At 39.9% G+C, this 15,441-nt stretch overlaps 1 protein-coding gene across 1 annotated transcript in view; it reads right to left on the reverse strand.

Annotated features, from left to right (window-relative positions):
- The window catches only part of gnal (guanine nucleotide binding protein (G protein), alpha activating activity polypeptide, olfactory type), a 93,947-nt gene extending 82,447 nt beyond the window's left edge, over positions 1-11,500 (reverse strand). Inside the window, exons 1-4 of the mRNA XM_062985774.1 lie at positions 11,043-11,500; positions 10,768-10,840; positions 1,965-2,019; positions 1,722-1,841 (exon numbers count right to left, since the gene is read on the reverse strand). Of these exons, the coding sequence (XP_062841844.1) occupies positions 1,722-1,841; positions 1,965-2,019; positions 10,768-10,840; positions 11,043-11,181 (387 nt within the window). The 5' untranslated portion in view covers positions 11,182-11,500. The remainder of the gene's footprint in view (positions 1-1,721; positions 1,842-1,964; positions 2,020-10,767; positions 10,841-11,042) is intronic.
- Positions 11,501-15,441: the final 3,941 nt, after the last annotated feature.

A 15,441-nucleotide genomic window follows, 5' to 3' on the forward strand; every position in this document is an offset into this window, starting at 1 on the left:
TACTAAAAGTATGACATAGAAACACTAAATATCACTCCGTTATTACTGGTTATAAGTGCTCTGTACTGCCCAAATTCATCGCTCATTGTTTTAGTACAACAAGCCACGTTAAGCTTTATTTTTCACGTTAAGCATTTATACTGTCCGAGTCACTTTTACCACGTCACATCACACAGTTCATCTCTTTGAAAATATCAGCAAATATCAGCAGCAAACTGGATCAAAATTTAATCAGGTGAGCTTTAAAAGATGAAAGTTTAGCGCCAAAGCTGTTTAGCAGCTTCTCATATGAAAGCGTCCAAACCTCTACACTGTGACACGCCCACATATGGCGACCAAACCAAGTATTCTGTGGTGCCAGATTAGAACGCTAGTTCCAATTTCTGCCCGTCAATCATCCTCTCACTAATGCTGGTCCCTGCTCCAGATTGGCGAGGACGAGGCTGCTCCACGCCCCCTCCGACACGCGCACAGTAATCGAACATCTTATCACCCACACTTGACGAGTGCAGTGCAGTACAGCGCTGTGTACGGAGAGCCACACCGTCTACCGCACTCCTTTCCTATCTCCGAGCAGGCGCCACCAACCAGCCAGCAGAGGTCGTAATCGCACTGGTCTGAGAGAGAGTCCACATCCGGCTTAACCCCGCTCCTATCTGAACAACAGGCCAATCGTTGCTCATGTGGTCGCTCAGCCTCAGCCGGCAGGCAGAGCCGAGATTCGATACGATGTATTCGAGATCTCAGCTCTGGTGAACAGCGTGAGTTTTTACCGCTGCGCCACCTGAGCGACCAACCTCTTTTTTTTATGGTGGAAACACGCGGAATCGGTTCAAAATCAAGTTCGAGAACCGGAACGGAGCCGGATCCGCATCGGTGGAAAAAGGGGTATTTGAGACCGTCGCTGAATGTTCTAGGTTTACATTCAACCGTTAAGGTAGTGCTGTGCTGTGTATTGTAGCTTGAATTCATTCTATCATTCGATTTATGAGTGTTATTTAATGACTGCCGTGAAATGTGGCTCTTACTTTTTAAAATCTCATGTTCAGCCGCTCAGGTGGCGCAGCGGTAAAGTACGCTAGCACCAGAGTTGGGGTTTCGAACACATCGTATCGGATCTCAGCTCTGCCTGCCGACTGGGCTGGGCGGCAGCATGAACAACGATTGGCTGTTGTTCAGGGTTAGAGGGTAAGAAAGTCGGATCATAGGTCGTCATAACTGGTGCAACTGCGGCCCCTGCTGGCTGACTGATGGCGCCTGCACAGGGATAATGCTGAGGAATAATGCTGATGGGGGTGTGGCCCTCCATACACAGTGCTGTCAAGTGTATGAACTCGACTCGTGCAGGTGAAAAATGCAGTCTGTACTGACTACATGCCGGAGGGGGCGTATGTCAGTTGAGAGGCGTCCTCAGTCAGCGGTGAAGGGTCGAATCAGTATAGAGGACGCAATCAGGGTAATTGGACACGACTAGATTAGGGGGGGGAAATTGGGGGGAAAAAAATTGCTTAGGTGCAAAACAAACCCTGTATTGTGTGTGTATCTTTCGCTCCGTTTAAGCATGGAAATATAGTCTAAATGGACAGTGAGCTGGCACAGTATGCAAACTTCCACCCACTACACCCCCTAAATCAAGTTCCAGTACAGTTACTGAAAGAACTCCACGCATTTCCATATACATAAGCAAGCCCAAGACCAAAAAAACAAAATCTACACCTTACCTCTGTGTAGTCGAAGTCTGAGAGCGGTGCTATACTCTTTATATAGTCTGCTCGGAACTGGTTATCCGGGTTGGCAATCGGCACCGGGGGTATTAATGTGCTCATGGCCGATACTATTGTCTAGAAAGGAGAGAAAAGAGGAATAAACGGCTGGATGATGAATCGACACTGCTGGACAACAACAGCCTCGTGGGGCTCAACATATAAACATTTAGTGCATTCTGCTCTCAGAAAAGAACTTACCACAATGGCGTCCTTGACGTTTTTTCGGATATCCAATATTTTCTGCTTTTTTTCTCTGAGAAAGACAAAAATAAGGTTAGTTTATGAATTTCTTTTATTCCATTTATTCATTGTCATTCTCTGTCTGTTTGACCACCGCTTTATCCGGGACAGGGTCGCGGTAGGTCAAATTCATTGGGTAAATGGGCACATGGCAGACATACAAACACATTCACATTCACACTCACACACACACACACACACACACAAACTCTCACACTTAGGGCAATTTTAGTAGTTTCGGTTGGCCTGACTGAACGTCTTTGGACTTTGGAAATCGGAGCACCCAAAGGAAACCTACACCGACCATCTTCCTAATATTGTGTTGGTCCCCCTTTCGCTGACAAAACAGCCCGGCAACTGTGATGCACTGTGTATTCTGACACCTTTCTATCAGAACCAGCGATAACAATATCTCGTCTGTTGGATCGGACCACACGGGCCAGCCTTCGCTCCCCACGTGCGTCAATGAGCCTTGGCCGCCCATGACCCTGTCGCCGGTTTACCACTTTTGACAGATACTGACCACTGCAGACCGGGAACACCCCACAATAGCGGCAGTTTTGGAGATGCTCTGACCCAGTCGTCTAGCCATCACGATTTGGCCCTTGTCAAACTCACTCACTTATGCTTGTTCATTTTTCCTGCTTCAAACACATCAACGTTGAGGATAAAATGTTCACTTGCTGCCTAATATATCCCACCTACTAACAGGTGCCGTGATGAAGAGATAATCTGTGTTATTCACTTCACCTCTCGGTGGTCTCCTTAAAGGAACTCCTTACAAAAGGAATCCTGGATACCCAGCCAGGGAATCCAACCTAGGCCCTTCTTGATGCGAGGCAACAGCGCTACCCACTGTGCCATCGGATTTCTGTCGTTTAACACCAATAAGGTGAATCATAATTAGACATGAAATACCCTTATTAAAGTTTAAAGTGTAAGGCTCGTATGGTAAAAGTTGAAACTAGCATGATGAGTATCATTATTATTATATTAGGGCAGTTGTAGCCTAGTGGTTAAAGTACTGGACTAGTAATCCAAAGGTTGCTGCCAGGTTGCCACTGTTGGATCCTTGAGCAAGGACCTTAACCCTCAATTGCTTAGACAATATATACGGTCACAGTACTTCTAAGTCACTTTGGATAAAAGCGTCTGCTAAAGGCCAAAAATGTAAACGTAAATGAATTACATACATAAACAACAAATGATTTAAGGTCATTGTTTGAGATGAACTGATAGTCAGAGACGAGACCAGATACTTCTGGTATGGAAAAACACCAGTGGCCTGCTCAGAGCCCTGACCATAACGTCATAACACCTCTGGTATGAATTGGAACGCCAATTGCAAGCCAAAGTCTATATATCCACATACAGTGGTAGCCTAGTGGGTAGAGCTTTGACCTATCAGTCAGAAGATTGTCGGTTCAAATCCAGGCTCTGCTATGCAGCCACTGTTGGGCCCTTGAGCAAGGCCCTTAACCCTGTCTCCGCACGGGGCACCATACAACCATGGCTGACCCTGCTCTCTCACCCCAGTTTCCAAACAAGCTGGGATAAGCGGACAATAATTTAACTGTACTGCACACGTGTTTATGTATGTATGACGAATAAAGCCGTTCTTCATCTGAAATCTTCAGAGAGGAGTGGAGGCTGTTATAGCTGCAAAGAGTGGGCCTTTATGTTTATACCCATGGTTTGGGATAGGATGTCCACATACATCACTGTATTGTGGGAGTGATCTTTACATCTATGCTACATTAAAATGCTGCCTACTAAGGTGCCTTATTTCAAAGCGATAATCTGACTGAATATCGAGGGAGCATCTGACGCTTCCTTAGCGGTGAAGGTAATCCCAGCATTCAGTGCGGCACAGTTTTTCTCACAAAAAAATGACAAACATGGCGGACGAATGCGGAGCAACAAACTGGGTTATTTTCAGATGTCATTTTCAGGTGTCATTCATTCGCAAATTCGGGCTCATCAGTGACGGTTTAATCGTTTTCGGTACACAGAGGGAGATGTTAGCTGGCATGCTAGCGGGTTGAACTGCATCAGCCCATTGGTTTGAATGGCCTAAGGCTAACTGTGTTAGCTTAATAAGAGAAAACTGTGGTAACGTAATCGCTGTCTAGGTAGTGTGTCTAAATAATCTGCCTTATAAGTTTGACGTCTTATTAGAATCCTCTCTACTTAGGCAGCTGCCTAGGTAGGCAGTAGGCAGCAAGGCAGCTCAGTAGGTTTTCAAACAGACCCAATGTCTTTTAGAGGCACTCGAGTGGTACGGCAGTCTAACTCGAGTTCCACCGACCAGCCCGGGCATCCGTACAAACACAACCGGCGGTGTTCGAGGGATGGAAGGTCGGACAGTCCCTTCCCGCTGAGAGCATGGCTCTCCACATGCGATACGGCTCAGTGTGTGAACCCAACAGTGGCATGAGATAAGAAGCGGCTGGCGATTGCACTAAAGGTCACGTGATGGTCTACAGTGCTCCTTGACCCAGGACAGAGGTCGTGGAAGAGGCAGGAGTTACTTGAAACCTGATTCCAATTGAAAGCGCAACTACAGTCTGTATAGAGAAAAAAACACCAATTTGAAATACACCCTTCCCTAATCTAAACTTTAATAATGAACGATGAACCATTACACATCAAAATCACAAACAGAAGATGTTTATAGCTGTTAATAAAGCATTAAGACCGTGTTTTATATTATGATGGGACGTTATGAGCTTGCCAGTTTTTGGTTAAAAGAAATTTGCATGATTTGCATCACTAAACAGCACACAAGCAAACAGCATCTAACAGACTGATGAATAAAACAAGGTTTTATAAGTGTTGGGACACCTTGTAATCAATGAATTTGGGTGTTTCATTCAGTCCCACTGCCCAGGTGTATAATAACAAGCAACTAGCCATGCAGTCTGCCTATACATTCAGTACATTTGTGAAATAATGGGTGGTTCTAAAGAGGTCACTGAAGGATCTCGAGGATGGTACTGTAATAGGATGCCTCCTAAATATTCCACCATCAACTGTGAGTGGTATTATTGAAAAGTTTAAGCGTTTAGAAACCACAGCAACTGAAGCGACAGACCATGTAAAGTTGGGTCGCCAGGTGCTGAAGTTCATAGTGCATAAAAGTCTGCTGACTCAATAACTGCAGAGTTCCAAACCTCCTCTGGCATAAATATAAAAAGCTAAGCACAGGAAGCTGATGGAGTTTGGTTTTGGCGAATGCCAGAAGAACGTTACCTGCCTGTCTGAATGTGTTAGCTGTAAAGTTTGGTGGAGGGGGCATTTGTTTTTCAGAGGTTGGCCTAGGCCCCTTAGTTCCAGTAAAGTAAAATCCTGACTCTTTAGCATACCAAGACATTTTGGACTGTATGCTTCCAACTTTGTGTGAACAGTTTGGGGAAGGCCCTTCACTGTTTCAGCACACAAATCAAGATCCATAAAGGCAAGGTCAGGTGAGTTTGGCTTCAACCCCATCAAACACCTTAGGTATGAACTAGAACAGAAATTGCAAGCCAGGCCGTCTAATCCAACATCAATGTCTGACCTCACAAATACTCTTCTGGATGACCGGGCATAAATTCCTAGACACACTCCAAAATCATGTACGTAGAAAGCCATCCCACAAGAGCGAAAGCTGCTATAGCAGCAAATGAGGACCAACTTCATATTAATGCCTATGGGTTTAGAATGGGATGTTATAAAAGCTCCTGTAGGTGTTGCATATAGTGTAACTTAAATAGCCCTGTTATAACAAATGTAAAATTACAATTACACAATTATTTGAGCTAATTACAATTACTAAAATCTCTGTAAATTATTATTTATTATGAGATTCCATAACACTAGCTTTCCACATAATCAATTAACACTGCCATTATCAGTAAAACCACTGTGGTATTATTCAGTTGAGCCCTTTTCTTAACTCTCTTTATTAAGAATTGACATCGCCTACAGTCAACTACAGTCACCGTCACCTTCACTACAGTCACCTTCACATCATCATCATATGAAAATCTTCTTCCCCTTAAAGCTTCTTTGAGCGATCCAAAATCAGGTAGAAATCAGATGGCGCTAAATGCAGACTATAAGCTCTCTCTCAGTCTCTCAGACACGACAAAGTACTACTCCTCCCACCCTCACCGTTTCCAATGAAATTATAAAAGTGCGGAAACTTTTTGAAGATCCCTCGTATATCTTATAGATCTTATTTATTTATGTTTTGTTATAGGGTGGGGCAATATGACAATATTTGCGGTCTGACAAAAATAAGCGTCTGTAGGTTGAGGTCTTGATCGTTTCTACCGCAGTATTGCAGTTATGCTGTCTGTTCTAATCTACACTGCTATGAAATTGGCTTTATGTTGGCTGTTTAATACTCATCATGTTAGAGATGTTCTTCTAGGGTTAGGGTTTAGGGTTAATCTTTGCTTAATTATCTGAAATGACAGCATATTTAGACAAATTAACGGAATCACTATGATTTAGGACTGATTTTACAGATAATATAAATTATTATTAAATCACACCTGGTTTTTGATATGTGAAATTATGATTTTTTTTCTATTTACAGACATTCCTTTATGGAAAATAAAACAAATACCTAAGTCTAATCAAAGTTTAATACAATTAATGTGTAAACTAGTCTGCCTGGAAAAACACACGTATAGCTAGGATGCAACGCTGGAATTTATTCAATAAAACCTTGGCATTCAATCATGGTGACAATTATTCCTTGAAACCACAATATTTATCAATGTTATGATGAAATTTATAGCAAGAAAAGTGTGTACGGTTAAAGTTAGCGCTTTGTGTTAGCACTATGTTTTCACACGACATGAGGTAAAATTATTCACTATTTATTTATTTCATTTTTTTACAATGACATGTCAATATCATGGTGCAGCAGCTAAAATATCAGCTTCAGGTTCTAATTGGCACGCCGAACGACGTACATAATTTGAGATTTGAGATTACTTGTCAAGTTTATGCTAACAGTGCATCAAGCTAACACTTTATCTGTGGAGACAAGCTGCCGAAAAGTGCACCCAAGTTTTTAAGGAACTAATATTTATGTTGAAGGTTGTTTAGCGATCTCACAATACTAACAATATAGCCTTAGAGATGTTGCGTTGCCTGTCATTTTGCCCTTATCTATGCTAACTGTGCTAAGATTGTAAATAGTGTGGTCAGACAACTTTACAACTTTATTTAAATGCTAATGGTCCAAAACACATTTTTTAAAACACAAGGCCATATGGCGATCTCATAGTGAAAAATGTGACCTTTTGTTGTGTAACAACAGATGCTAACAGTGCTAACATAGTGCTATGACACACCAGCGTAAAGACGCAGCATCCGGACGAGCAACCTCCAAAGTTAAGAGGGTTTTACCGACATCTCAAGCCCTACAGAATACCATGACTTTGTATGACATGCCAGTCTTCATCCAGATCTCATGTTAACATTGCACTGAGCTAAAACCTTAACTGTGCGGTCAAGCTACGAGTTTGTACGAATGCCAAAGGATCAAAAATTACGCAGACAAAATTATGGTGCAAGCTGCATATCAATCTCCTAATAATAGCAACATGGCCTCATGAGATGTAGCGCACAAAGTCTCAAACTAAATCTCAAATATTTATATAGTGACCAGGCCTATGTCATGCTAACTTAGCGGTTCGTACCAGCGTTTCAAGCCCTGCTTTGCCTTGCAATGTCTGTATAGAATACTTTGAATTTATGTTACTTTCCCCGCTTCTAGTAGATTCAATGCTAACATTGTGTCTAGCTAACTTTCTATGGATTAGACGCCAAAGAACTAAAAGCAACAAACTGATCTGTGCTTGGAACCCTGTACAAAATACTGTGAATTCATGCTACTCGCCCTGTCTTATAGTGGATCCCATTTTAAAAGTGCTTAGCTAATTTAGCACACAAATGCAAAATATATATAATTTATAACTGTTAAACATGACCAGGCTGATTTGTGGGTTAAATTGTGCGGGTCGCAACTGCTAACCAATGTACAGAATACTGTGACTTTATATTACACGCTAGTTTTCTTGTAAATCCAATGCTAACACAACAAACTGATTTGTGCTTGTAACCAAGTGTAAAATATTGTAAATTTATGTTCGCCCTATTTTATAGTGGATTCCATTTTCAAAATGTTTATGGACGAACCGAAAGAGTGCAAACAAGTTTCTAAGAAGCTATTACTAATGCAGCAGGAAGTATAGCAATTTTGTGAATTTGGCAAATTTAGCACACAAATGTAAGATATAAATTTAAAACGTTGTGTTATTCACGGCCAGGTTGATTTGCGGGTCAAACTGTGCAGGTCGCAACTGCTAACCAATGTACGGAATACTGTGACTTTATATTAGATGCTAGTTTTCTTGTAGATCCAATGCTAGCACTGAATTAAGCCAAAATGTCATGTGTGGTCAAGCTACAACTTTATATGGATAGCAAATAGCAACAAGGGTTTGGACATTTTTTGCAAGCTAAAATTATGCAGCAAAGAACCTAGCATCTTCCAAAATATTTAGCAATATAGCCTTACAAATGTATATATATATATATATAATATATAGGTGTGTGTAGAATAAAGTAAATATAAATGGGAAATATGTTCAATATTTAATACACTGCCCATCCCTAGAGCACAGAAACGAGCACTTTGGGCTTTTATTTTTTATATTTGATTATATTCGATTTAAAATCTATACAAGCCAGACTGAAAAATGTGAAAGTGTTTGCCTATTTTTTGACTAAAATGATGCAGCACAGCACTTAGAATCTTCCAAAATATTTAGCATTTTAGCCTTGAAATGTATATATATATATATATATATATATAAAAATACATAGGTGTGTGTAGAATAAAGTCAATATAAATAGGAAATATAGTCAATATTTAATACACTGCCCATCCCTAGAGCACAGAAACGAGCACTTTAGGCTTTTATTTTATATATTTGACTATATTCATTAGGATTATATATTACATTTACATCTTCGTTTTTTTGTGCAGACACTTTTTTATCCAAAGCGACTTACAGTACTGTGACAGTACACAGTCTGAGCAATTGAGGGTTAAGGGTCTTGCTCAAGGGCCCAACAGGGTAGTGGCAACCTGGTAGTGGTGGGGCTTGAACCGGCAAGCTTTCGATTACTAGTCCAGTACCTTACTGCTACAACTGCCCTATAAAATATATATATGTGTATGTAGAATAAAGTAAATATAAATGAGAAATTCAATGCTAGCACTGAATCAAGCTAAATGTCATGGGTGGTGAAGCTACAACTTTATATGTATAGCAAATGGCAAGACTTTGGACATTAATTATGCAGCAAAATATTTAGCAATATAGCTCGCTTTCTAGGTGTAGGTAGGTAGGTAGGTAGGTAGGTAGGTAGGTAGGTAGGTAGGTAGGTAGGTAGGTAGGTAGGTAGGTAGGTAGGTAGGTAGGTAGGTAGGTAGGTAGGTAGGTAGGTAGGTAGGTAGGTAGGTAGGTAGGTATAGATGTGTAGAATAAAGTAAACATATCCACGCATGTCATGGGTGGTCAAGCTACAAGTTTATATGGATAGCAAATGGCAAGACTTTGGACATAAATTATGCAGCAAAATATTTAGCAATATAGCTCTCTCTCTCTCTCTCTCTCTCTCTAGATAGGTAGGTAGGTAGGTAGGTAGGTAGGTAGGTAGCTAGGTAGGTAGATAGCTAGGTAGCTAGATAGCTAGATAGCTAGGTAGCTAGATAGATAGATAGATAGATAGATAGATAGATAGATAGATAGATAGATAGATAGAGATGTGTAGAATAAAGTAAACATATCCACGCATGTCATGGGTGGTCAAGCTACAAGTTTATATGGATAGCAAATGGCAAGAAGGCTTTAGACATAAATTATGCAGCAGAATAGCTATATATATATATGTGTATGTGTGTGTGTGTGTAGAATAAAGTTAACATATACACGCATGTCATGTGTGGTCAAGCTACAACTTTATGTGAATAGCAAGTAGCAAAAAGGGTTTGGACATATTTTTACAAACTAAAATTACCCAGCAAAGGACCTAGTATCTTCCAAAATATTTAGCAATATAGCTTTATAAATGTATATATATATATTCGATTGTATTTGATTTAGGATCTATTTAAGCCTATTCAAGACTGAGAAATGTGAAAGTAAATATATATGGGATATAAAAGTAAACATAAATGTATGTATGGATATATGTTTAACAGTTAATACACTGCCCATCCCTAGAGCACAGAGGCTTTTATTCTATATCTATATCAGATTATATTCGATTTCATACAGGCCAGACTGAGAAATGTGACAACCGACCCAGTTCTCCCCAACAGACATGAGATACTGAAAGCACCGATCAGAACCGTTTCATATTTGAACCATGAAGGCTGGATAGAAGGGGAAGCCACACACACACACACACACACACACACACACACACACACACACACACACACACACACACACACACACACACACACACACACACACAATATGAGGCCTTTATCTGGCTGACAGCTATTAGAAAATCAGTCGGACACGGAGAGCTTGTCGCCATGCTGGCCTGTATAAAATATAAAGCGCACACTGACGCCTTACATTACAATCATACACGATCAATAAACAGCGGCCTGTTATATCAGAGACCGAAGCCTTTACATTGTAATCATATAACAGGGGAAAAAAGCATATCAATGACTTACTCTGCATTAAAGCCATTGACGTGCAAGATCCTCATCTGCTTGACAATCGTGCTCTTTCCGGATTCTCCAGCCCCTTTGACAGGAACACAAATGTAAATGTAAATGTAAATGCAAAGAGCAGAGCCCAGAAAACGCTATCTATCCAGCCTAGAGAATAATGTCAACACAATGCAGAAGAGCACCATGTCTGCTGTCACTTTCCTCCGCATGCACAAATGCGTAAATCCATTCCAGACCTGTCAAAACACAAGAGGCATCCATCCGCCGAGTCTTACCTAATAAAAGCAGCCGGTGTGTAGCTTTATACGCCTGTCTTTCCTTCTGCAACTGTTTCTCGATCTTTTTATTCGCCTCTCGTTGTGCCTTCTCGTCAATGCGCTGGTCTTCGGTCTTGCTGTTGCCCAAACAGCCCATCTTCCGCCAAGCTCTCCTCACAAACGCTACGTTACGGAATGAACGCTAATGGAGTGGATTTAGATTTAAAGATCGACCAGCCAACAAACGGGGCAGGATCCGACCAACCAAAAAAAAAATCCCTGCGTCGCTTATCCGTCACCGTGAGAAAAAAAACACACACAAGCTTTCGCTTTAACCCCCCCAGCAAGCAGCCGAGCAGATTCAGTACAATCCAAACAAAGCGTGCATCCTATCAGAACCAGAACCAGAACCAGAACCAGAACCGGGCTGGATGTGTACAAAAATAGAAAACAATCAGAAGTAGGAATCCGACCGAGCGCTCTTGTTCTCCTCTCCGCTCCTCTGTCCGCTGTCCGCTCCTCTTCCCCCGTCACTGGCTTTTTTTTTCTGTCTAACGTTAGCTCGGCTTTTTCTGTCTCTTTAACTCAGCACTGCTCACTGTGGCTGCAGGAAGTAACGCTGCTCTGCGCACGCGCACACACACACACACACACACACACACACACACCGCTACACACACACACACACACACACACACACACACACACTATTTACATTAATGAACGACAGCTTTAATAATCCGCTACACATTTACACATACAGTCTCATGCAAATGTTTAGACTCCACCGGTAAAAGTCCATGTTTTGAATGTTCCTAAATTTACAAAATATTTAAATAAATATTTAAAAACAAAAATATATTTGTTTTTATTTGCCAATGTGTTACATTCAGCAAATGAACTATAACTGTGTATTCAGGTGTGCAGAAGATTGTTTTTAATAAAGGATGTTTTTACTTCAAACTAAATCAACAAAACTTGGTATTTGACCACAAGTGTTAAAAAAAACTGTGCATTTGAAATAACAACTAATAATATATTTAACATTATTATTATTACTGTATATATTATTATTATTATTATTATTGACAGATTTTAAAAACACAAAACAACTGATAATAAATCTAACATTAGTCCTTATTATTATCATCATTATTAGTATTATTATTATTATGACGACAGATTTTTTAAAGACTGCACATTTGAAATAACAACTAATAATATATTTAACATTATTATTATTAGATATTATTATTATTATGACAGATTTTAAAAACACAAAACAACTGATAATATATCTAACATTAGTCCTTATTATTATCATCATTATTATTATTATGACAACAGATTTTGAAAAGACTGCACAGTTGAAATAACAACTAATAATATATTTAACATTAGTCATTATTATTATCATTATTGTTATTATTATTATTATTATTATTAACAGTAGTAGTAGTAATTTATTTTACAGCTTTTACAATATTTTATTAAATATTTAACAATTATTTAATTATTATTTCGTCACAATAATCATTTTATTATGTTTATCATAATGTTTTTACTGTAAACTATTAAATTTTTAAGTATAAATGTATTACTATCATTTTTTGCAGCAGTGGTAGTAACTGAATAACATTTACATTTGTTATTAAAAAGCAAAAATTATACATATATTTATTATTATTATTATTGCAGCAGTGAAAAAATAGTAGAAATTTAATTATTTAACATTTAAATGATTAAAATTGTAATTTAAATATTAATATTACACTGCTTTATCAAATACTATAGAATAATTATAATAATAATAATACTAAGTATTTCTACTGTTTATATTATTGGTTTTAATAAACATTATTATTATAATAACCTTACAGGTAATTTAAAGTTAAAATCTTACATTGACCTCATTCATTGTATAACTGTAAGCTTTGCTTAACCATCTCTTCGTATTTAGGATCTTGGATAAGGGTGTAGCTCAGAGGCAAGGTTTACTCTTCTACAACAATTATACAGATAAATTATTTTAGGTCTAGGGCCTCTTCGTAGTACAAAGACAGCATTAGTGAAAATCTATGGAATCACAAGAATGCATTCTTTCATAGCGGCAGTTCATACATAAATATATGCACACACACAGAAACACACAATCTTAGTTGTGTTTTCTTCATATAAACACATTTAGAAACACACTCAAAAAGTTGGGACAGAGTGATTTCATCACCTTTGTTTTGTCTTTGGCACAGAAAACTAGGCGTTTATTTTTGCTGGAAAAAAGCTGAAGTGGACTCATCTGACCACAGAACAGCACGTTACCACCAGTCCATCTGATACGAGCATGGGCCCAGATACTAAACAGCAGTTCTGCATAGACAATGTTATATAATGTTATATATATATTATGCATTCTTCTCCCATTTTCTCCCAATTTAGTGTAGTCAGTTTGTCTTCCACTGCTGGGGATACCCGATTTTTTGCAGTTGAGGTGGGTATATTGCTGCTCACGCCTCTTCTGACACACGCGCAGCCCTTAACGGGACCCTTTTCCACCCATGCACTCTGCACAGGTGCCTCTATCCACCAATCAAGGTCCTTACACAGCGTTTGAAGACCCCGTGCACATATTCCGGTCATCCTTCCTTGCAGGCACTGCCAATGATGCCTGGTAGATGGCGCCCGACTGGTGGCGAACCGAGGAGTTCAGAATCTCAGAGCTGGTGTGCTAGCGGAACATCCCAACTTGCACAACTTTAGATACATTTACATTTTGCCACTTAGAAGACCCTGTCCCCATAGGACTGGGATTGTGGCCTTGCTCAAGGGTCCAACTGTGGCAGCTGGAAGTGTGGACACTTGAACCCTCAACCCTCTGATCAATAATCCAGTACCTTGCCGCTCAGGTGGCGAAGAGGTAAAGTACGCTAGCGCACCAGAGTTGGGGTTTCAAATACATCGTATCGAATCTCAGCTCTGCCTTCCGACTGGGCTGTGCGGCAGCATGAACAACGATTGGCTGTTGTTCAGGGTTAGAGGGTAACAAAGTCGGATCATAGGTCCTCATAACTGGTGCAACTGCGGCCCCTGCTGGCTGACTGATGGCGCCTGCACAGGACTGAGGAATAATGCTGATGGGGGTGTGGCCCTCCATACACAGTGCCTGTCAAGTGTATGAACTCGACTCGTGCAGGTGAAAAATGCAGTCTGTTCTGACTGTACGTGCCAGAGGGGGCGTATGTCAGTTGAGCGGCAGTCAGCGGTGAAGGGTCGAATCAGTATAGAGGACGCAATCAGGGTAATTGGACACGACTAGATCCAGTACCTTGATTACCAGCACCACAGCTCTTCTAGTATACAGCACACCGAGACTTTATAAAGCATTAAAAAACAGTAGAGGTATTCATGCAAAATTAAACTGCCAGTCAATACAGTTAACACATAAACATTATATAATCAAATAATCAAAAGTATAGCTTCTGAAAACAAGACTAATGTGTTAAACATTACAGGTTCAGCCAGCTTTACCTCTAATAAAAAGCGGACAGGTTGCAAATACAGAGGCCGCACGCAAATACCTAGTCAGTTTTGCATAGCCGCAGCTACAGCAGTATTGTGTTCCAGTATAAACATCAGTAATGTATCATGTGAATTCACTTTTTCCAGGACAGAATGAGTCTATTTGCACTCGGTGTTTTATGTCATCGGTACAGTAACTCTTTGATCAGTGTTTAAATTTAGCTGTAAACCAGATGTACCTGTTTGGGAGGGGTGGAGGTGTTGATTCAGGTCAAACTGCTGTGGTTGGCTTTTATGTGTCTGGAAGTTTTGTGTAAATACAGTCCTTAAACAAACGTATGCTGGACTACAATACAAAATGCAGAACAAAACGTTGGAGGATTTGATGCGGACAGTTTTTTTGTTATTGTGGAATGGGATAATGACTTAGGTCATAGATGCTGGGAGCTTTTTTTGGAGGAAGAAATAAGCTTTAATGTTTAAACAAACCAGCCTGAATATATAAAGTGCATTTTTATGAGCTTATCTATTTTACAGTCACTTACAGTCAGTTAACTGATGCTGATGTGTCCCTAACATCAAACTGTCTGTGTATAATTTAATCTCACTGTATACACAAAGAGTCTGATTTTTAGATTTTTATACACCCATAGGAACATGTATCTCATAAAAATGAACAGCTATTCTTGTTTATTTTTCATTTAGGTCATTTTGTCATGGATTTTTTGCCTACAAGGACACAGCGTCATCAGTGTGACACAAAACCACTTCTGTACACCTTGTTACGATTACGGAAAAACGTCAGACAGTTTGTTGCTATTAAGTAAGTGATTAGGCGAGGCTCATAAAATTCTTTGTATCAATTCCTTTAGGGACAAGGAAATATAAACAAAATGACACA

Source organism: Trichomycterus rosablanca, chromosome 23 (assembly GCF_030014385.1).
Source record: "Trichomycterus rosablanca isolate fTriRos1 chromosome 23, fTriRos1.hap1, whole genome shotgun sequence".
Classification (NCBI taxonomy): domain Eukaryota; kingdom Metazoa; phylum Chordata; class Actinopteri; order Siluriformes; family Trichomycteridae; genus Trichomycterus; species Trichomycterus rosablanca.